We start from the raw sequence: 24112 nt of genomic DNA, 5'->3' as shown, positions 1-24112 counted from the left end.
TGCTTCCCTTGCATGCATGAAGTTCGATTCCTCAGCACCATATAAGCAGATAAAGCCAGAAGTGGCGCTGTAGCTCAAGTGGTAGAGTGGTAGTCTTGACCTGAAGAGCTAAGGGACAGTGCCCAGGCACAGAGTTCAGGCCCCAGGGCCAACAAAACAACAACAACAAAAAAGATGATGCTAAGTGAAATGTACTCCATGATAAGGAAACAAGAGGTTTTTCTTTGTTGTTGTTTTGGTTCTTAATGTACTATGAGAAGTTATTTCTTTTTCTGGCATTTTTCTCTTTTTCCCCCTATGGTTTTATTTTGGTACCCTGTGTGTTGTATATGCATTTATCTGAATTAGCCAAGGGACAGGGAGCAACAAAATGGTGAGATAAAGGACAAAAGGTCAACCAACACAACAGCAATATTCACAAGACAACAGGGGATATGGGGAGGAGTGAAAGTGGGAGAAAAACTAGAGAGGGAGTGACAATGTTTGACAAGAAGTGCACTCACTACCTTACATATGTAACTGTAACCCCTCTGTACATCACCTTGACAAAAAAATTAAAAATAACTTGCTTCAACTTACATGGTAATGGTCATAACCAAAACTAACAGAAAATACTTTTCAATAGGTTCAGTATGTTTCATATTATCTTGTTCTTTAAAGAAATTAAACAGCTTGACACCTGTGCCTCATGCTTATAATTCTAGCTACTCAGTAGGCTGAGATCCAAGGAGTACAATTTGAAGCCAGCCCAGACAGTTAAGTCCATGAGATTCTTATTTCCAATTAATCACGCAAAATCTAGAAATGGACCTGTGGCTCAAGTGGTATAGCAGAGTGGTAGCCTTGAGCACGAAATTTGAGGGACAGTATTCAGGTCTTGAGTTCATGTCCCTATACACATACACACAGAAAATAAGCATTTTAATTTTAGTCAGGTGCCCATGGCTAATACTTGTCATCCGACCTACTCAAGAGTGTGAGGTCTTAGAATGGCTCTTCAAAGACAGCCTGCACAAGAAATTTCATGAGAATTTTTTTTTCTAATTAACCACCAAAAAATCAGAAATAGAAGTATGGCTCATGTAGTAGAGCATTACCTTGAGAGAAAAAGCTAAGAGACAGAACCCAGACCCTGAGTTCAAGCCCCAAGTACAAAAACTAAATGAAAATCAAAGAAAGAAAAAAGAAAGAAAGAACTGAAACAGGAAAGAAAAAAGAATGAAAGAAAGAGAGTGAGAGTGAGATACATAAAAGCAGGACAGAGGAAAAAGGAAGGAAGAAAGAGAAAGAAAGAAAGGAAGACAGAAAGGAAGACAGAAAGAAAAAAAGAAAGAAAGAGAAGGGAGGGAAGGGAAGGACGGAGGGAAGGGAAGGAGGGAGGGAGGGAAGGAAGGAGGGAAGGAAGGAAGAAAGGAAGGAAGGAAGGAAAGGGAAGGAAGGAAGGAAGAAAGAGAGAGAAAGAAAGAAAGAAAGAAAGAAAGAAAGAAAGAAAGAAAGAAAGAAAGAAAGAAAGAAAGAAAGAAAGAAAGAAAGAAAGAAAGAAAGAAGAAAGAAAGAAAGAAAGGAAGGAAGGAAGGAAGGAAGGAAGGAAGAAAGAAAGGAAGAAAGAAAGAAATTTTCAAAGTATAAGGACTTGGTAAAAAGAACACAAGATGATTTTTTCTTCAATATATTTTTGAAATATGCTCTTATACCAGTTACTTCGGGGCATTATGCATTTTGAAAATAATCTTAAAAATGTCTTCTACAGTCAAAAGGTCACCAGCGAGAAACATGCTCTGCAGACAAATTTATATTTCTTTTGAATGGTCTGGGACATCTGTGGAGGCAAGGCCTGTGATGAGAGATGAGCCAATCCTGCAGCAGAGCCCGCCCTCCCCACCCTGCTGATTTGCATGTGCCCATAGCTCAGCCTACTGCCCAGAACAGTGGACTGCTCTTAAAGGTTGTTTACACCTTGTGTGGAAGTCAGTCCCAGTCAGCACACAGCATGGACATGAGGGTCCCTGCTCAGATCCTGGGGCTCCTGCTGCTCTGGCTCCCAGGTAAGGAAGGGCAGTACTGGGATTAACTCATCTTTGTGCATCAGGGCTGTCTGGCACTTCAGGGAATTCCTCTTTTAACATGATAATCAAGGAAGATATTTGTGTTTATGTTTCCACTGCCAGGTGCCAAATGTGACATCCAGATGACCCAGACTCCATCCTCCCTGTCTGCATCTCCAGGAAACACAGTCACCATCAATTGCAGGGCCAGTCAGGGCATTAACAAGTATTTAGCCTGGTTTCAGCAGAAACCAGGGAAAGCTCCTAAGGGGCTGATATATAGAGCATCTAATTTAGAATCAGGTGTCCCATCCAGGTTCAGTGGCAGTGGATCTGGAACAGATTACTCTCTTACTATCAGCAGCCTGCAGCCTGAAGATTTTGCCATTTATTACTGTCTGCAGTATGATGAGCTTCCTCCCACAGTGATACAAGTCATAACACAAACCTCCCAAGGAAGCAGAAGTGAGAGGCTGGGCTGCCCCAGCTACTCCTCCTTGTGCCTCCAACGGTTGACAGAGTTTCTCAGATGCAACTAGATTCTGAAGGTCATTTGAAGATGTTGGTCAAAGTAGCTTGGCAGAATTCTCTCTACTCTAACTCTCTGCAGCAGTATAAACATGCCAATGCCTCTCCTGATTCAATAGATGACACAACTCAAAGCATGGGAGGAGTGTGTGAGCATTAATTGGGGTTCATTTGGAAAGTGGAGACATGCTACTTAATCCAAGCAGGTTTTTTAAATGTAAGAAATAAATTAATTTACTTTTTAGTCCTCAAACATTTGTACAGATTTCATCGGCAAATAATATGCTTTCCTCTTCAATTCTCAATTTAATTTTTTATTTCTTGTTTTATAGCATTTGGAGGAGGACATCCTGTATAATTTTGTAAGTGAGGAAGTGGATAGTAACCTTTCAGCATTTAATATCACTGATAAGAAATAATGTGAAATATTTCATCACTGAGTATGATATTTGTCATAGATTTTTACATATGCTTTAAACCACTAAAGTATTTTCCCATTAGTTCTGTCTTCCTTAGACATGAATAGCTTTTGAATTATCATGAATAGCTGTTGACTTTTAGAAATATTCTCAACTACTGTACTCATATTACCTTGTTTCTAATCTTGTTAGAGTGGTGAATTATATGGCTCAACATAGATTATTTTAAAATCATATATTTTTAAAATGGCTTTCCATGTGTGTAATATATTTAACTTGCTCAATAATGGAGTCTTTGAGAGAAAGAGGAGGAGGTAAACATGGAGGAAGAAGTGGAGGAGGAGAATAAGATGAATTTCTCCTTTAATACGACAAATTTTGACAATGTGAGGAAGAGAAAAGACGAAGTTCTCTTCATCTATAGTCACAAAGATAGGGTACAAAGATAATTATGGAATTGAAATGATACTAATAAAGTTTTATGAAGGTAAATAAAACAGATGGAAAGAAATGAAGACCTGAACCACTGACAAGATGTGAAGTGCTACTCCAACTCCACATGGAAATGACCTTAGAGAAAGCAAGGCTACCCGATACTCACAGTTTGGAGAAGCAGGAAAATAGAGCCTACAATCCATGTAGACCAGGACAATGACCATGTTGATTTTCTATTGTGGAATAGAAAGCCTGAATCTAGAGTGATGGATGCTGATATCTGCAAGTAGATAAGATTATTCATTGTGGGGTCAGAGAAAAAGCCCACTTCTTCTGTTGGCCTTCTGTATTATTGAATTGCACATGTACAAGCACACTGTTGTGGCCAATAAAGTAATGCTTTTTTGTTTTTTGTGTTTTTTTGGTTTTTTAATTTTACTTTATTGTAAATATACTATACAGTTACTCCTTCCTTTGTTGATGTCCCACTATCCCTTCCTCACCTCCCACAAAGTAATGTTTTTTTTTTTACTAATTGTAGCAAAGAGACAAGAATGGAGCAAAGAAGGAAAATACATTCAAGGAAAGAGAGAAAGAAAACGAAAAAATAAAGAAAGAAAGAAGGAAAGAAAGAAAGAAAGAAAGAAGGAAGGAAGGAAGGAAGGAAAGAAAGAAAGAAAGAAAGAAAGAAAGAAAGAAAGAAAGAAAGAAAGAAAGAAAGAAAGAAAGAAAGAAAGAAAGAAAGAAAGAAAGAAAGAAAGAAAGAAAGAAAGAAAGGATGGAAGGAAGGAAGGAAGGAAGGAAGGAAGGAAGGAAGGAAGGAAGGAAGGAAGGAAGAGAAGTTAGTTCCTAGCAGCAAATTAGTGGGTCTTGTATAGCAGATGTCACACAAATACAAGATTATCTCATCCGGTCTGACTAGATCTTGAAGAAAATGTAGAACACAACATACTTGTGCCATTGTGGTCCACAATGCTGCAAGAACAAGATTTGTTGATGCACAGCTATCCCATTTGGGGAAATGATATAATTTATCCTAACCTCAAACATAACTGTACAAGGCAAAACTCAAATGAGATGAGTGGAAAGTGTCTTTTTCCCACTTCCCATGGTACCCCTGTCTTGTCAGTTACAATGGAAAATGTTTAATTTTCCATGGAATAAATGGAAGCATAACTTTATTATATTTGAAAAATGAAACATTTTCAGGGTTGAATGTTTTATCCCCATTTATTTGCAGTCTCCCATCACCCTCTTACTTGTGAAAGGGGAACTGTAACCTCTAAAACTATCACCAAAATAGGACTTTGTTTTCATAACTGGTGTTTAGTCATCTTAACAGAAGCTAACAAGAACAGTGAAGTAACCATGATAACTATTACCTTTTATTTTTCTTTCTGTTTCTATTTATTTATGTTATTATCTGTCAGTAGTTGTATAAGGGAGTTTCAATTTAGCAGGTACGTTTATCAGTACGTTTTGATCAATGTCACCCATTTCATAATTCTCCCTATCTCGATCCACTCATCCTATCAATTTACTGTTTCATTTTGATTCTTATTTTCCAATACATTTTTTCACAAATTTCTTTTATAGTTACATCTGTTAGGCCTGGTTCGTGTGACTTGTGACACCTGATTCACACATCATCTTTATTCAAGGTATTACAATTTAGTGATCAGAGTATTCCAGAATCCACCAGCATAACGAGCATGGAAAGGGGGTAGGAGCCTTCTCAAAGATTAATCCCACAGCAGTTGATGACAGTCACCAAGAAATATATGGACAATTCTTCATGATGACTCACTAGCATCTCTTAGGTTTATGCTCCAGTTGGCCCTTTGCCTTCTGCATTGAAAAAAATTTACTAGTCCAAGAGTTAAGCAGTGTAGTCCCCAACTCAAACCAACCTTCATGACATCTAGCAACTGCAACAAGGAAATTTGTTCCTTAATTCTGAAAATTTTTCAGGACCACCACGGGGTAGGAAAAGAGTAGAAAGATTCATCACAGGGACACTGCATACTAATTGAACAATTAGGGGACTCTGAAAAAGCTTACCTAATAAATTAAAAGTCCCATTTTAATTTCCCTTGAAAAGAATATCCTCGTTAAAATACATCTGCCTACTCAGGGCTATAAACTCCTGGATAACTGTGCTGAAAGAAGGCCAGAACTCTCCACATTTTAAACGCAAAGAAAATATATTTATTTGCTGGCATATTAGAAGTGAGGTGCCAGGAGAAGAGAAAATCAAAGATGACTGCTGCATGTGCTTGAACCTGGGAAACCAGAGAATTTAGAATATTTCTGGGAAAGCGCAGACCAACAGAAAGCAAGTTTGGAAAACAGATAGGAATCAGGACTTCAAGAGGAAACCATTCGAATTTTGCCATCTCTGACTGCAAATGTTCCTTAAGTTGCTGTGAATGTGAAATTCTGAAGGTCAAAGGAGAAGTTGTAACTAGAGTTCCAAAGCTGGGACACAGAGCAATCCTTAGGCAACATTGTACATAAACAAAAGCCTGCTGGACCCTGGAGGGAGTCCACTATTTAGAAGTCAAAAGGACAGGGGACAGGAATTCAACTATGAGTCATGTTTCAGAATCAGGAGGCTGTTTGAAAAACATCTTTTCAATTTTGAAATGTAACATCAATGTGTTAAATGAAGAGAAATATTTTCATAGTATCTCTAGAGTTAGCTCTAGAGGCTGAGAGTTGAAAATCAACAGTTTGGAGCCGGTCTTGGCAGACAAATATAAAAATCTCTTCTCTCCAAACAACCAGGGAAAAAGGTACAAATGGAGGCATGGCTCAGGTGGTAGAGTGCCAGTCCTGAACTGAAAAGCCAAGTGAGAGCTGAGCAATAAGATGTCTTCAGTTGAACGCCAGCACAGGTGAGGGGTGTGGGGGTGGTGGGACGTTGGCTTTTGCTGCCCCCTCAATGTCTAGGGAGGATTATTGTTCATCCTCTTTCCTCTTTCAAAAATGCCTTCAATATTTCATCTTCCACAACTCATTTAGTACAGTAACTTCAGAACTGCATTCAAAAACTCGAGTATAAAGTCTTTGAAGAACTTTTCCTACCATTTTTATATTTAAAGGCCACTCAGAGCTTTTGCCTAGCTCATTCACCTTGATTTCTAGTACTCTTCTCAACCTTTAAATCCACCCTCCCACATACCTCCTTCAACCTATAGTCATAGGCTATACCTGCTCTGTATATGGCAGCACCTCTGCTATCTGGTACTCCAGGGTTTTCATTGAAAGTTTATCCCACAGCTGTCAATCTAGCCAGTAACTAGGCACAGTGCCAGAAAGACAGCCAAACAAAAGGCTCAGAATTAAATTAGAGTTCAAATACTGTAGAGCCACGGTACAAAACAGTCCCAACTGACATTTTTGCCTTGTTTTGTTTGTTTTGCTTGCTCCTTTACTTGTACTGGAACCCACTATATACCTTAGGGTGCCCTTGAACTTGAGATCTTCCTGACTGCTGATATTAGAGTTTAAACTAGCCTCAAACCCTTACTGACATTTCCTCATTGACTAAATACAATCCTATAGTGTATGCAAAGAAAATGTCCAGTTCCAATGTGGCGCTGTGACTGTCCTGTGTTGGACTTGTAGGAACTCTTAATTTCCCAATTTTCCTCTTCAAGTCACAGAAATTGTGGTAAATTACTACATAAACCAATACAGAGGCTTCTTACTGAGTTTTCCTGTACGAATTGTCAATGCAGAAAGATCTAAGAGACATGTATGTGCCTCTTCACTTTCTGTTGGGCACTGCAAGCTTTCTTGCCCAGAAGTCAGGGCACACAGATTCTCAGGAAGATGGAGGAAGTGCACAAGTTCAGGGCTGTGTGGGGTGCACTCAGCTGGACAGACTCTGAAAGATAGAAATTAAGGATTTAAGGGTATTATACTCCTTTTCTTCACTCTAAGAGAAATAATACAATTTCTGACCTCCTTTAGCTCAGACATGCTGTCACATTCTTAGCTTTGTGCACACTTTTCACATCATGACCCAGACTTCCACCATCATCTCCTTTCTCTGACATTCCTTACTCAACACTATAAGGAACCTTGGGATGACTTTAGCCTCACTCAGACAGTGCAAGCAATTCGTCCTATTTTAACAAACATGTTTAACCCAATCATATCTCCAAAATCATTTTGGATAAACATGGCATAATTCATAGGCTAAAGATACTTGACCATCAGGGCTGGGAAGGTGGCTCAGTGGTAGAGTGCTTGCCTTGTATGCTTGAGGCCCTGGGTTCGATTCCTCAGCACCACATAAGAAAAAAAAAGCCGGAAGTGGCACTGTGGCTCAAGTGGTAGAGTACATAGATATCTCTTGAGGAGTAGACGGCATTCACATCTAAAAACAATTACTATACAACAGACAAGGGTCTCATATCTAAAATATACTTAGAACTCAAAAAATTAAATCCCCCAACAACAAGTCCTCAAAAAAACAACTGCCCCATTAATAAGTGGGCTAACGACAGCAGAGTTTCTGTGTCGTACAGAAAATTTCTGAGAATCTTGTGACTATAGGTTGAAGTAGGTGTGTGGGAGGGTGGATTTAAATATTGAGGAGAGCAGTAGAAATCAAGATTGATATACTAGGCAAAAGTTCTGAGTGGCCTTGTTTTTTATATATGAAAATGATGAGACAAGTTCTTCACAAATACTCTGAATTTTGAAAGCAGTTCTGAAGTGGTTGTGTTAAATGACTTGTGGAATGCAAATTATTCAAGGTATTTTGAAAGAGTAAGGATGATGAACTATAATCTGCCTTAGAATTTGAGGTTCATGATGCTGATCAGCAGGGGGAAGCAAGGGCCAACATCCTACCACCTCACAACCCCTCCCTATGCTGGGTTCAACTGAAGACATGTGCGTGTGTGTGTGTGTGTGTGTGTGTGTGTGTGTGTGTGTGTGTGTGTGTATCTAGGTATATATAAATATATATGTATTAAAAATACCATACAGAAGGGTTACAGTTACATAAGTAGGGTAATGAATACATTTTCTATCTAGCATTGTTACTTCCTCCTTTGTTTTTCCCCTACCATCTCTTCCTTCCTCACCTCCCTAACTCCTCCTTGTGCCCCAAATTGTAAAGTTCTTTTCAACATAGTGCCTTGTACATCTCATTCTTACAATGGGTCAACTTGTGTCCTTATTTAAGCATTTTGTTATATCCCTTCCCCTCTCCAAATTAGAAAAATGAATATATAAGATACAGGACACCCGAATCAGATACAGTGAAAACAGTGGTTATACCATGGGGGAAGAACATACAAAAGAAACAAAAAAATTACATAGTCTATCATAAGTACTTTAAAAAAATAGCAGGAAAGACAAAAACCACTTGTGTCCCTGTCTTGGGTTCATTTCACTCAACATCATCTTGTATGGTCATATTACATAGCTTTTGACATTTTTTGCTTGTCCTAGACATTTATTAGTCATTGCAGATAAGGGAAACCATGGGACTTATGTTTCTTTGGGCCTGGCTTACTTCACTTAATATAATTTTTTCCAAGTCTTTCCATTTCCTAACAAAGGGGGTGATGTCATTCTTCCTGATGGAGGCATAGAATTCATATATATATATATATATATATATATATATATATATGTGTGTGTGTGTGTGTGTGTGTGTGTATCTATCTATATATATATGTATATATATATATGTATATATATATGTCACATTTTCTTGATCCATTCATCTACTGAGAGGTATCTGGGTTGGTTCCATATCTTTGCTATGGTGAATAATGCTGCAATACACACAGTCATGCTGGTAGCTTTAGTGTGGTCTTGTTTGTGATCATTTAGGTAAACGCCCAAAAGTTGTATTGCTGAACCTCCATATTGCTTTTCAAAGTGGTTGAACAAGTTTACTCACCAACAAGGCAATAGGGGTTCCCTTTTGGCCACATCCCCTTCAGTATCTGTTGTTATTACATTTCTTGATTAGCTAGCAAGATCAATAGAAAGCCCACGGACTGGGAGAAGATCTTCACTACCCATACAACAGACAAGGGTCTCATATCTAAAATACACTTCGAAATCAAAAAATTAAATCCCCAACAACAAATCCTCAAAGAATCAGCTGCCTGATTAATAAGTGGGCTAAAGATTTAAAGAGAGGTTTCTCTGAAGAGGAAATAAGAATGGCCATTAGACACAAGAAAAAATGCTCAACCTCTCTAGCCATAAAAGAAATGCAAATCAAGACAACATTGAGATTCTACCTCATCCCTGTTAGAATGGCTATAATCAACTGATGACCACTTGTTGGTCAGCTCTCACTTGGATTTTCAGTTCAGGACTGACACTCCACCACCTGAAACATGCCTCCATTTCTATCTTTTTTCCTTGGTTATTTGGAGATAAAAGATTCTTAGATTTTTCTGCAAAGACTGGTTCCTGTTGATTCTCAACTCTCAGGCTCCTGTGTATTTATCTATGCATATAGATTGTAAGTTGTTGTTGTCTGGCCCACTTGAGTGAGAGTGTGTGTGTGTGTGTGTGTGTACAATTCATTTTCCAGATCTTCAACTTGCTCAATGATAGTTGTGAACCTCTCCATAAAAACATGTGGACCATGAATATCAACCTACTATGAAAAACATTTCTCTACATTCAACACATTGATTTTACAAATTTAAAAGATGTTTTTATCACTGTCCTGGTTCTGGAACATCACTCATATAGTTCAATATCTCTAGAGTTAGCTGCTCATTCTCAGGGTCCATGCTAGGTGTCCCCTGTCCTTTTTGATTTCTACATAGTGGACTCCCTCCAGGGTCCAGCAGGCTTTCGTTTATGTACAATGTTGCCTAAGGATTGCTCTGTGTCCCAGCTTTGGACCTCTAGTTCTGACTTCTTCTTTGTCCTTCAGATTTTCACATTCACAGCAACTTAAGGAACATTCACAGTCAGAGACCACAAAATTCTAATGGTTTCCTCTTGAAGTCCTGATTCCTATCTGTTTTCCAAACTTGCTTTCTGTTGGTCTGTCCTTTCCCAGAAATATCATTTTAAATTCTCTATTTTCCCTGGTTCAAGCACATGCAGCAGTCATCTTTGATTTTTTCTTTTTCTAGCACCTCACCTCTAATATGCCAGCAAATAAATGTATTTGTTTTGTGTTTAAAACATGGAGAGCTCTGGCCTTCTTTCAGCATAGTCATCGTGGAGTTTAAAGCCCTGAGTAGGCAGATGTATTTTCACGTGGATGTTCTTTTCAAGGGAAATTAAAATGGGACTGTTAAATTTATTTGGTAAGCTTTTTCAGAGTCCCCAAATTGTTCAATTAGTATACACTGTCCCTGTGATGAATCTCTTTATTCTTACCCAGTGGTGGTCCTGGAAGATTTTCAAAATTAAGGAACACGTCTCCCTGGTGAAGTTGCCAGATGCCATGAAGGTTGATTTGAGTTGGGGACTACACTGCTTATCATTTGAAGTAGTAAATTTTTCTTTTCAATGCAGAAGGCCAAGGGCCAAGTGGAGCATAATCCTAATAGATGTTAGTGAGTCTTCATGAAGAATTATCCATATATTTCTTGGTGGATTGTGATCAATTGCTGTGAGATGAATCTCTGAGAAGGCGCCTATCCCCTTTCCATGGTAGTTATGCCGGGGGATTCTGGAATATTCTGATCACTAAATTGCATTGCCTTGAATATAGATAATGTGTGAATCAGGTGTCACAAGACACAGAAACCAGCCCTAACAGCTGTAACTATAAAAGAAATTTGTGAAAAAAAATGTATTGGAAAATAAGAATCAAAATAAAACAGTAAATTGAGAGGATGAGTGGAGCGAGATAGGGAGAATTATGAAATGGATGACACTGATCAAAATGCACTGTTGAACTGACCTGTTATATGAGAGCCCCTCATATAACTACTTAGCAATAATAAAAAAAGGAAAACAAAAAATAAAGGATTATATTTATACTGGTTACTTCACCACACTTGTTAGCTTTTTGTTAAGATGACTAAACAGCAGTTGTGAAGAGAAAGGATCCATGTTGGCTCATGCTTTTGGAGGTTCCAGTCTGCTGGTGGCATACAAGAGGATGAAGGGAGACTGTAAACAAATGGGGAAACAAGGTTCAGCCCTGAAAATATATTTCAAGTGTAATAAATATATACTTCCATTAGTCAGTGTCAAATTAAATATTTTCCATTGCATCTGACAAGACAGGGACATTATGGGAAATGAAAAAACACAGACACTTTTCACTGCTCTCGCTCAAATTTTGTCTTGTGCATTTTTCTTTGAGGTTAGGATAAATCGTATCATTTCCTCAGAGCCTTAAAGCAACAAATCTTGCTCTTGAAGCATTGTGGACCACGAGTGGTACATGTGTGTTCTGCTCCACATTCTCTTCATGATCCAGTCAGACAGAGTGTGATAATCTTGTATTTGTGACATCTACCATACAAGGCCCTCTCAGTTGCTGCTAGGAACTTTCTTTCTTTCTTTTTTTCCTTCCCTCCTTCCTTTTTTCCTTCCTTTCTTTTTCTCTCTGTATTTCTCTCTTCCTCACTTCCTTCCTTTTCTCTTTTTTATCTCTCCCTTCCTCCTTTCTTCCCTCCCTTCCTCTCTTCTGTTCTTCCTCTCCTCCTTCCTTTCTATCTCCCTTCTTTCCTTTCTTTCTTTCTTTTCTTCTTTCTTTTTCTTTCTTCTTTCTCTCTCATTCTCTTTCCTTGCCTCTATTTTTTCCTTCCTTGCTACTTTCCTGCCTATTTAATGGAATTTGTATAAGTCATTACAATTGGCCACAATAGTGTGTGTGTGTGTGTGTGTGTGTGTGTGTGTGTGTGTGTGTTATTCAATAATACAGAAGGCCCACAGAAGAAGTGGTTCTTTTCTCTGACCCCAAGTTGAGTGACATCATCTACCTAGAGATATCATTGATCATCACTCTAAATTCAGGTTTTCTATTCCACAACAGTTAGAGAACTGGGTTCATCATCCTGGTCTACACGGATTCCAGGCTGTATTTTCCTGATTCACCAAGTTGTGCATCTGGGATAGCTGTGTTTTTTCCAAGGACTTCTCCAAGTGGAGGATGAACAACAATTTGCCTCTTGTCTGTGGCTCAGGTCGTCATTCCTGTAAATCACATATTTCCCAATGGCGGGGAAACTACTTTGCCTTTCCAACCAGTTTATGTACCTCCATAAAGTTTTATCTGTAGTATTGCAATTCCAGAATTATCTAAGTACACCCAGGATAAAGCACTTCACCTACATTCACAACCCAACTATTTTCTTTTTGTTTGGGGGGAGGGGGCGTACGGTCATGGGGCCTGATCTCAGGGCCTGGGCGCTGTCCCTCAGCTTTTCAGCTCAAGGCTAGCGCTCTACCACTTGAGTCACAGCACCACTTCTGGCTTTTCTTTTGCTTATGTGGTGCTGAGGAATAGAACGCAGGCCCTCAAGTATGCAAGGCAAGGGCTCTACCACTCAGCCACCATCCCAGCCCTAACCCAACTATTTTTATGCAGAGCCTAAGGTGAAACTAGGTGGGTTATGGACATAACTTCACATGCTTAGTGCTTGTGTGGTGCCAATCCAGTACCTTAGCCTCTCTTTGCCTCAGTGTCCTTATCTGTGTAACTGTTAGAATAATTTTACTAGGCTGAGGTTGCAGCTTAACTGGGAGTATGACAGCCTAGTGAGCTCAAGGCCCTGATTTCCAACCCCAGTACCACAAAGTTGACCAGCTTCACAGTATATTTGATGTATGGCCATGATAGACTACAGTCCTGTATTTTCAGTCTCACGTGGCTTCCAGTGATATTTCAGCTTAATTGAGAATAACTTCCTCAGACTTTTCATCATAAATACCCAAATTTTTTAGCTTTTTTCCCCTTCACATTGTCAAAATTTGTCTTATGAAAGGGAGAAATTCTCCTTGTTCTCCTCATCCTCTACTCCCTCCTCCTCCTTTACTTCCTCCTCCTTTCTTTAAAATATCCATTTTGAACAAGTTAAATATTGCACAAATGGAAAGCCATTTTAAAAATAGATGACTTTAAAATAATCTATGTTGAGCCATATAATTCACCATTCTAAAAAGATTAAGAAAAAGATATTATGAGTATAGTAGTTGAAACTGTTTCTAGGGCTATGAAGGTGGGTCAGTGGTAGAGTGCTTGCCTTGCATGCATGAGGCCCTGGGTTTAATTCCTCAGTACCACATAAGCTGTGGCTCAAGTGGTAGAGCTCTAGCCTTGAGCTGAAGAGCTGAGGGACAGCACCAAGGCCTAGAAGTCAGGTCTCAAGACCGGACCAAAAAAAGAAAAAAACAAAGTGTTTCTAAAAGTTAACAAATATGCTCAGAGGTGAAATACTTCACATTTTTCCATCTAACTGTATTAAATGCTGAAATATTTACTATCACTTCCTCATTTACAAAAGTATACAGGATGTCCTCCTCCAAATTCTATAATGGAAGAAAAAAAGACATTACATTGGGGGGCTGGGAAGGTGGCTCAGTGGTAGAGGTCTTGCCTTGCATGCATGAGACCCTGGATTCAATTCCTCAACACTACATGTGCAGAAAAAGCCAGAAGTTGCACTGTGGCTCGTGGTAGAGTGCTAGCCTTGAACTGAAGAGCTCAGAAACAGTGCCCAGGCCCATGATTCAGGCCCCAGGACCAACAACAACAACAACAAAAAGAGACAGTACATTGGAAACTGAAGTAGCAAGGTATCTTTATTTGCTGAGGAAATTAGTACAAATATATTGAGGCTTATTAAAACCAATTAACTTAGTTATGACACAGTTCCAGGAAGATGGCAGAGGAGAAGCTGTAGGCTAAACAAGTTCTCACATTGAAAGCAGTTTTAGTGTTCCAGTGAACGGTCCTAAGCCAGAGAATCACACCAAGTGTGCCATCACAGTACAAAGAGTTAGGCCAGAGAGGGAAAATCCCAGATCCTCTGGGACACAGCAAAGGCAGTACTCAGGGGCAAGTATATAGCTCTGATTTCCTACATCAACAAATTGGCGAGGGACTGGGAAGGTAGCTCAGTGGTAGAGCGCTTGCCTTGCATGCCTGAGGTCCTGGGTTCGATTCCTCAGCACCACATAAGCAAAAAGAAAAAAGCCAAAAGTGGCACTGTGGCTCAAGTGGCAGAGCACTAGCCTTGGGCTGAAGAGCTGAGGGACAGTGCCCAGGCCCAGAGTTCAGGCCCCACGACCAGACCAAAAAAAAAAATAAATAAAAAACAAATTGGAGAGTTCTGAAACCAACAATTTAATGAGACATCTGAGCCTCCTTGAAAGAGAGCAGCAAGATAAACCTAATCCAGTAGAGGGAAAGAAATAATTAATATTAAATTAGAATTAAATTAATTAGAATCCAAAAAACCAGAGGAAGAATCAATAGAAAAAAGAGTTGGTTCTTCAAAATAATAAACAAAATTGACAGGCCCTTAGCAAATCTTATCAGAAAAAGAAGAGAACACACCCAAATAAATAAACTCAGAGATGAGAATGGAAACATCACCACAGAAACAACCAAGACTCAGAACATTATAAGGGAATACTTCTCAAAACTTTATGCTAATAAGTTTGAGAACTTGGCAGAAATGGACCTTTTCCTAGCGAATATTGACATGTCAAAAGTAAACTAAGATGAGTTAAACCATCTTAACAGGCCCATATCAAGCATTGAAATAGAAACAGCAATAAGAGACCTTTCATCTAAGCAAAGAACAGGACCAGATGGCTTTACAGCAGAATTCTACAAGGCCTTCAAAGCAGAGCTCACACCAATACTCCTCCAACTCTTCAATGAAATTGAAAGAGAAAATTCACTACCAAACTCTTTCTATGAAGCCATCATAACCCTCATCGCAAAACCAGGCAGGGACTCATCAAAGAAAGAGAACTATAGACCCATTTCTATGATGAACATTGATGCAAAATTTCTCAACAAAATTTTGGCCAATCGACTTCATCAACTCATCCAAAACTTCGTACACCACGAACAAACAGGATTCATTTCAGGAATGCAAAGCTGGTTCAATATACGCAAATCAAATCATATATTTCATCACATCAACAAGAGCAATGATAAGAACCACATGGTTATCTCAATAGATGAAGAAAAGCATTTGACAAGATCCAACACCGCTTTATGATGAAGGTTCTGGAAAAACTAGAAATCCATGGAACATTCCTCAATACAGTAAAGGCTGTATATGACAAACCTACAGCCAGCATTACATATAAGGGTGAAAAACGAAAGCTATTTCCTCTTAACTCAGGAATGACACAAGGATATCCACTCTCTCCACTTCACTTCAACATAGTATTAAAATGCCTAGCTACCTCAATAAGACAAGATACAAACATAAAGGGGATCCAAATAGGGAAAGAAGAAGTAAAACTCTCCCTCTTTGCAGAAGACATGATCTTGTATTTAAAGAATCCCATAGACTCCACTCACAAATTACTCAAGCTGATTCAAAACTTGGGCAAAGTAGCAGGGTATAAAATTAACCACCAAAATCAATGGCTTTTCTGTATGTCAACAATGAGAAAAGTGTGGCTGAAATTAGGAAAGCAACTCCATTTGTAATAGCCCCACAAAAAATAAAATACCTAGGAATTAACTTAACCAAAGAAGTGAAGGACCTCTATGATGAAAACTTAAAAAACAAATCGAAACAGAGCTTAGAAAGTGGCAAAAACTCCCATGCTCCTGGATTAGAAAGATCAACATCGTGAAAATGGCAATACTTCCCAAGGCTATCTACAAATTCAACGCGATACCTATCAAAATTCCAAGCTCATTCTTCAAGGAAATAGAAGAGGCAATCCAAAAATTCATATGGAACAATAAAAGACCCCGAATAGAAAAATGATACTCAACAGAAAGAACGCTGCTGGAGGAATATCAATACCAAATTTCAAACTCTACTACAAAGCCATAGTAATCAAAACAGCTTGGTATTGGCATAAGAACAGACCCCATGACCAATGGAATAGAATTGAAAACCCAGAAATGAACCTACAGACCTATAGCCATCTAATCTTTGATAAGGGAGCTAAAAAATAGAATGGAAGAAAGACAGCCTCTTCAGTAAATGGTGCTGGCAACATTGGTTAACTACTTGCAGAAAACTAAAGCTACATCCTTATATATCACCCTGCACCAGAATCAACTCCAAATGGATCAAAGACCTAGGAGTCAAAGCAGACACTCTGAAAACATTACAGGATGGAAAAGGAGAAACCCTAGGCCTCCTTGGCTCAGGCCGAAATTTTCTGAATAGAGACCCGGAAACACAACAAATCAAAGAAAGGTTGGACAAATGGGATTGCATGAAGTTGCAGAGCTTCTGCATGGCAAAGGACATAGCTAGCAAGATCAATAGAAAGCCCACGGATTGGGAGAAAATCTTCACTAGCCATACAAAGGCAAGGGTCTCATATCTAAAATATACTTGGAACTCAAAATATTAAATCCCCCAACAACAAATCCTCAAAGAAACAACTGCCCAATAAATAAGTGGGCTAAAGACTTGAAGAGAAACTTCTCTGAAGAAGAAAGAAGGATGGCCAATAGACACATGAAGAAATGCTCAACCTCCCTAGCCATAAAAGAAATGCAAATCAAAACCACACTGAGATACCACCTCACCCCACTTAGAATGGCTATAATCAAGAACTCTAACAACAACAGATGCTGGAGGGGATGTGGACAGAAAGGAATCTTGCTGCATTGTTGGTGGGAGTGTAAACTTGTTCAACCACTTTGGAAAGTAGTTTGGAGGTTCCTCAAAAGACTCCACATAGAGCTCCCCTATGACCCAGCAATCCCACTTTTGGGCATTTACCCAAATGTTTACAGACCAGACCACACTAAAGCTACCAGCACAACTATGTTTATTGCAGCATTATTTACTATAGCTAAGATATGGAACCAAACCAGATGCCCCTCAGTAGATGAATGGATCAAGAAAATATGGTATATATACACAATGGAATTCTATGTCTCCATCAGAAAGAATGACATTGCCCCATTTGTTAGGAAATGAAAAGACTTGGGAAAAATTATATTAAGTGAAGTAAGCCAAGCCCAAAGAAACATAGGTCCATGGTTTCCCTTATTTGCAATATCTAGTATATGTCTGAGTCAATCAGAAAAGGACAGATAAGGTGATGTTAGGGAAATGAACCCTAAGATATGTATTCAAATGTTTTTTTTTCCTTCTTGCAATTGTTTCTAACACATTTATAAGATTATTTCTTTGTTGCTTTGTATGTCCCTCCCCCACATTATAACCCCTGCTTTCACTGTGTTTGATGTCAGTATAGTTTGTGGAAGGGAAGGGGAAAAACAAGTTGTTTAAATAGGCATGCAGATGGACCCATTGCAACAATGAGTAGTACAAGTCGTTATGTTGAAAACGAACTTTACAACTTTGGTGGGGGGTACAAGAGAGGATTGGGTGGGAGGCCTAGGGTAGGATGGAAAGGGATGGGAAGGGAAGACAAAGGAGGAGGCTACAATGCTTGATAAGAAATGTACTCATTATCTTGCCCATGTAATTGTACTCCTCTGTACAGTATGTTCACAAAAAATTAAAATTAAAAAAAGAAATGTACTCATTATCTTGCCCATGTAATTGTAACCGCTGTGTACAGTATTTTCACAATAAAAAATAAAAATAAAAAAAAGAACGATCTTCCTATAGCATTATTGGGCTAGAAGAGCATTTCAAGGTCATCCGGTCAAGTCAGTTACAATTTTATGTTGCCAGAATAACTTATTTCTTTAAAAAATAAAATTGTACATGTACAAGAAAAAAAAAAGAAAGGAAAAAAGAAAACATTGGCATTAGTCAGTTCTCCAGCTAATTGATTGCCTTTTTTCAGGACAATGAGGAAATGAGCGGTATGGCAAAACAGTTTCTGTGACACAGAGAATGAGGCTGGATTGTAAGACCTGGACTTGAACCAGAGCCCCTCAGATCACCATTGTACCCTTCACTGATACTCAACACATCCTCCTCTTTGCCAAAATCACATCTTAGGCATCTCAGAGGAAACATACATCCTAGGCCACCAGCTACCTTGTTGACATTAAAGACTCAGAATTCATGGGAAACCAATAGATTTTTTTCTTAAACTGCTATAAAATGCCTGATAAGAAGAGTTATTTGACTTTCCTACTGAATCTGGTCTTGAAACAGATGGAGTAGGCCCTCCTTTGTCAATATTGGAGAAAAAGATTCTCAGTCTAGAACCTGGAACTCCAAACTGACAATCCTGAAGAGTTTTATGTCACAAGTCTGCCACAAGAGGGCAAACCAACCTCACAAGCAACAAAGCCCCAGAATTCAGATCATGAAAGACATACAGAGCAGGAGTGAGCTTCCTTCTTAGCAACATAAGACTGGCAAGCTTGCTGCACAGTTATCCTGGGGCTCATATGTCTTAGACACTAGTCGTATTGCCTTGGTGCTCTGCTTGTTTCTGAATATTTTCTACTTTATTCAATCTGTTATAAGCACACCTACACAATGATGCTCCTTTTTATTAGAATTCTTAGAATGGAGTGAAATCTCCAGTTCAACAGTGGACTGGTTGTGTGAGAAAACGTACTGCCCTCCGAGGTGCCACAAGCCATGTGCACACAGTCAGCATGAGTTGACCTTGTAAATTCTCAGTCGGACAGAACACATTGAAGGCTTAACCTTCTAAGAGATTCAGTGCAAGATAACTGAAGTGAATTATGAATGTATGTGAAAGCAACAGGAGATGGAAAGAATTTGAAATTTTAGTGCTGTCACAGATGCTTGTTTTTAGAATCTTTAACAATGAGGAAGAAATAACATAGCTATAAAAATTACACATGAATGACCAAGTGTGTAAGAAGTTGCTTGGATGAGAGACATTTGCTGACTCCTCATGACTAGTGAGAACAACATAAAGTCAGCCAGCCCCAGAGAGCAGGCAAAACTCTGAGTTCCTGATGACTTAGTCTCTCAACCTGGCCTTTCAGCTGGGGCCAATTCCAGTGAGTGAAAAGCATACTACTTCACTGAATCCAAAGCTACCACGAGGCAGGGCCTTTTTTACCCCAGGTTCTCAGCTCCATCACTCTGGAGGGTGACTGCTTCTTTTATAGCCCACAGCCAGAGTGTCAGTCCTGGACAAAGACTCCTGATCCAAATCTCTGTAGTTAATTCCAGTGCCTGAAAGTTTACCTCGGTCTTCACATCTCCACACTTGCTGATATGACCTGAATAATTAGCCAAATGATTTCATAGTCACCTTTTGGCTCGATTTCTGCCAAATTACTTCATAGTCACCATTTGGGCCTGACTTCTCCCAACCTCACCACAGTAAAGTTTCCATGACATCTGTCCTCTTCATCCCACTAAGATGCATTGTTCTGTGTCACTAAGACTCTCAGAATTCTTAAAGTGTGGGGTGGGCATGAGGAAGGCAAAAATGGCTTCTCTTGCTGTGAAACTTGGATAGGTCCAAGGAAAAGGCATGCTACGATATCTGATTGATCAAATTTCCATCCAGGGTTTATCCAGATCCAAAATGTTTCTTGAGGGATATTTTTACTGGTTTGAGAACAAATCAAGAGCCTCCTCCTCTCTCTCTCCTTCTCTCTCTCCCTCTCCTTCTCTATCTACTCTCTCTCTCTCTTTTTCTCTCTGTCTCCAAGAGATGTAAACAGCAATACTAGTATCTGGGCAGACATGATATTTCCACCTATTTGGAAAAAATAAAAGACCGGGAATGTACGGCTGTGTAGCAGTAATTTTGGTTGAAGTAATCATGTCCAGCGTCAACACTTATCACTTCATCCTGATGAACTGTGAGAAGTAATAGTAAATGGCACAAAACGTGAGAGGTTTCCAATCAGAAAGCATACAGTCTATTTAGATACTGGAAATAAAAGACACCTCAAGTTTCAATGGTGGTAAATTTTTGTGTCATTATTTTGAAATCAGAGTAAATATGGATATGCAGATATTTCTTCATCTTATATTGTAATGGCCATGACTAAAACTGCCACAAAACTCTTGAATACATTCAGTATGCTTCATATCATCTGGTTACATAAAGAAATTAAACTGAAAGGTACCTTGCCTCACATTTATACTCTTAGCTACTCCATAGGCTGAGATGCAAGGATTGCAATTTGAAGCCAGCCCAGGCAAGAAAGTCCATAAGACTTTTACTTCCAATTAATCATCCAAAATCTTGAAGCAGTATAGCCGAATGGTATCCTTGAGTACAAAAATCTAAGAGAGGGAAAGTGGCACTCTGGCTCAAGCGGTACAGCATTCACCTTGAGCTGAAGAGCACAAGGACAGTGCCCAAGCCCAGAGTTCAAGCCCCACGATCGACAAAAAAGAAAGAAAAAATCTAAGAGAGGGCACCCAGGCACTTAGTTCGTGCCCCAAGAAGAGCACACAGAGAGACAGGCCGACAGACAGATAGACAGGCAGACAGACAGACAGATTGATGAATCATTTTACTCAGGTGCCTATGTGCTCTTGAGCATGAGATATGAGAATGGTTGCTCAAATACAGCCTGCATAAGAAAGTCACAAAATTCTTATATCCAATTAATAACCAAAAAGCCAGAAATGGAAGTGTGCCTCATGGGATAGAACATTAAACTTGAAGGAAAAAGCTAAAGGACAGCACCCAGAAACTGAGTTCAAAAACTGAGTGCAAAACCTAAAAGAAGGAAGGAAGGAAAGCAGGAAGGAAGGAAGGAAAGGAGGAGGGAAGGAAGGAAGGAAGGAAGGAAGGAAGGAAGGAAGGAAGGAAGGAAGGAAGGAAGGAAGGAAGGAAGGAAGGAAGGAAGGAAGGGAGAGAATACACAAAGAGGAAAGAAAGAACGAATCAAAGAAAAAGCAAAAGAAAGAAAGCAATTTTCACTGTATAAGTACTTGGTATGGAACCAGAAAGTGACTTTTTTTCCAGACAGAATTATTGATAGTGCATAAAAATCTAACTAGAAACAAGAATACGTTTCAATATATTTATGAAATACTCTATAAGTTGCTTCTGTGCATTATATATTCTGAAAATAGACTTTAAAATGTCTTCTACAGTCAAATGTCCTCCAGGGAGAATATTCTCTGCAGACAAATTCATGTTACCCTTGTCTGGTGTGGAAGCCAGGCCTGTGGTGACTCACTAAGTTGAGACAATCGTGCAGCTGTGTCCAGCCCTGCCCACCCACTGCTGATTTCCATGTGACAAGAGCACAGCCCACTGCCCTGAGCACTTCTTCATAGACTGCACACACCCTGTGCAGCAGTCAGTGCCTGTCAGCACACAGCATGGAAATGAGTGCTCCTGCTCAGCTCCTGGGGCTCCTGCTGCTCTGGCTCCCAGGTAAGGAAGGAAAATGCTAGGGAATAACTCAGCGTTGGATAATCAGGACTGTGTGGCACTTCAGGGAAGGCTTCTCATTACATGATTATCAAGCTAGATATTTGTGTTTATGTTTCCACTGCCAGGTGCCAAATGTGACATCCAGATGACCCAGACTCCATCCTCCCTGTCTGCATCTCCAGGAGACACAGTCACCATCAATTGCAGGGCCAGTCAGGGCATTAACAAGTATTTAGCTTGGTTTCAGCAGAAACCAGGGAAACCTCCTAAGCGGCTGATCTATTACACATCCAATTTGGACTCTGCATTCCCATCCAGGTTCAGTGGCAGTGGATCTGGGACAGATTATTCTCTTACCATCAGCAGCCTGCAGCCTGAAGATGTTAGCACTTATTACTGTCTGCAGTATAATAGTTATCCTTCCACAGTGATACAAGTCATAACAGAAACCTCCCAAGGAAGCAGAAGTGAGAGGCTAGGCTACTCCAGCTGCTCCTGCAGCCTCTACCTGCTGACAGTGCTTCTCAGATTCATCTCTTAGGGTTGCTTGAAAATTTTGGTAGAAGTGACAGGGAAGAATTCTCTCTTCTCAACCTTTCTGTCAGGAGAAGACAGAGTTTATGTATGTCAATGTCTCTCCTGATTCATTAGAGCCTACAAGCTGTGGCATAGGAGGAGTCTGTGAGAGCATTAATTAGGGTTCATTTGTAAAGTAGAAAGGAGCCAACTAATCCAAGTTGGTTATTTTTAATACATGAAATTTATTCTGAGCTACTGCCATTCCAAGACTGGGATATGTTATTCAGTAAAGCTAAGCACAGAAATGTTCCTTCAGACCCCAGATCATCTACCTGTGAAGATGCAGGTCTCCTCACCTAGGTCCTTGTCCTGTCTAGACACCCAGGGGAGATGTCAAATCTGCTTCTAGATGCCAGCAGGTGACCTCCAATTCCCCCTCTGCCCCAGAGTCTGCCTGCAAGTTTCAGCGCATTCTAAAACAGACTCTTTTTGAGGTTCATTTTTTTCCCTATGATTAAATGCTTTACTCTGTTTTAAATGCCTTGCCGAGCGTTTGTGGTTCACACCTGTAATCCTAGCTACTCTGGAGGTAGAGATCTGAGGATTATGGTTCAAAGCCAGCCGGAGAAAGAAAGTCTATGAGACTCTCATCTCCAAGAAACCACTAGAAAACCGGAAGGACCACTGTGGCTCAAGCTGTAGAGCGTTCTCCTTGATCTGAAGAGTGCAGGGACAGTGCCCAGGCCCAGATTTCAATCAGAGATCAGTGAAGTACTTTTCTGTTTTATATATTTTTATTGTAAAGATACTGTACAGAGGGGTTACAGTTATATGAGTAAGGTAATGAGTCCATTTCCTATCAAGCCTTATTACCCCTCCTTTGTTTTTCCCCTACCATCCCTTTCCTCCACACCTTCCCAACTCCTCTCCCCCACACAAAGTTGTAAAGTTTTCAACATAGTGCCTTGTACATCTCACTGTTACAGTGAGTTAACCTGTATCCTTATTTCAGCATTTTGTTGTTTCCTTTCCCCTCCCCGCATTACAGAAGTGTATATACAAGATGCAGGCACCAGAATCAAATACAGTGAAAACAGGGGTCATACCATGCGGGAAGACAATGCAAAAGAAACAAAAAAAATCACATACTACATTATAAGTACATTAAAAACAACAGGAAGGAAGATAAAATCTCTTCTGTCCCTATCTTGGAGTTCATTTTGCTTAGCATGAGCAGTAATAGTAGACCTTTCACAGTGATATGAGCCATACCATAAAACTTCAGTGAAGCAGAAATGAGAGGCTGACCTGCCCCAAATGCTCCTCCTGTGCCTCAACCAGCTACCACAGTTTCTCACATGCAACCTGGCTCTGAACACTCTTGCAAGCTTTAGATTGAACTTTCTTCAAATGATCCTCTGTATCTCCATCTCTTTTCTTCCTCTGCTCCAGAAACATGGCCATGGCCATGAATCTTCTGATATGAAGGCATACTTTGGTATTCACACAGTAAAGCTTAAGCCAGCCATGATTCTCCAAGCAGGAATTGTTTTGATACAGGAAATGAGTCTCATCACTAGCTTCCTAACTCCTGAGGTAACCAGTGAAGTTGGAACTAGGAGTATGGGATTCTCTGATTTCATGAAGCTGCCCTAGGGTCTGCATAATCCTGTGATTCTCTACCTTGTTAAAAAAAAAAAAAAAAAGCTATGCGAGGCTGCTGATTGC

The 24112-nt window shown here is 39.7% G+C and overlaps 1 gene segment (V, D, J or C); it reads left to right on the top strand.

The window, feature by feature from the left end:
- The first annotated feature begins 1836 nt into the window (after window positions 1–1836).
- LOC122116776 lies at window positions 1837–22406 on the top strand. The segment is given in 3 exon segments: window positions 1837–2045; window positions 2169–2361; window positions 22184–22406. Coding segments are annotated over 3 exon segments (615 nt in total).
- Window positions 22407–24112: the final 1706 nt, after the last annotated feature.

This window comes from Dipodomys spectabilis, unplaced genomic scaffold, assembly GCF_019054845.1.
Source record: "Dipodomys spectabilis isolate Male_0828 unplaced genomic scaffold, ASM1905484v1 ptg000137l, whole genome shotgun sequence".
NCBI lineage: Eukaryota > Metazoa > Chordata > Mammalia > Rodentia > Heteromyidae > Dipodomys > Dipodomys spectabilis.
The sequence above is the reverse complement of the archived record's forward strand: the minus strand, read 5'-3'. Positions and strand labels throughout refer to the sequence as shown.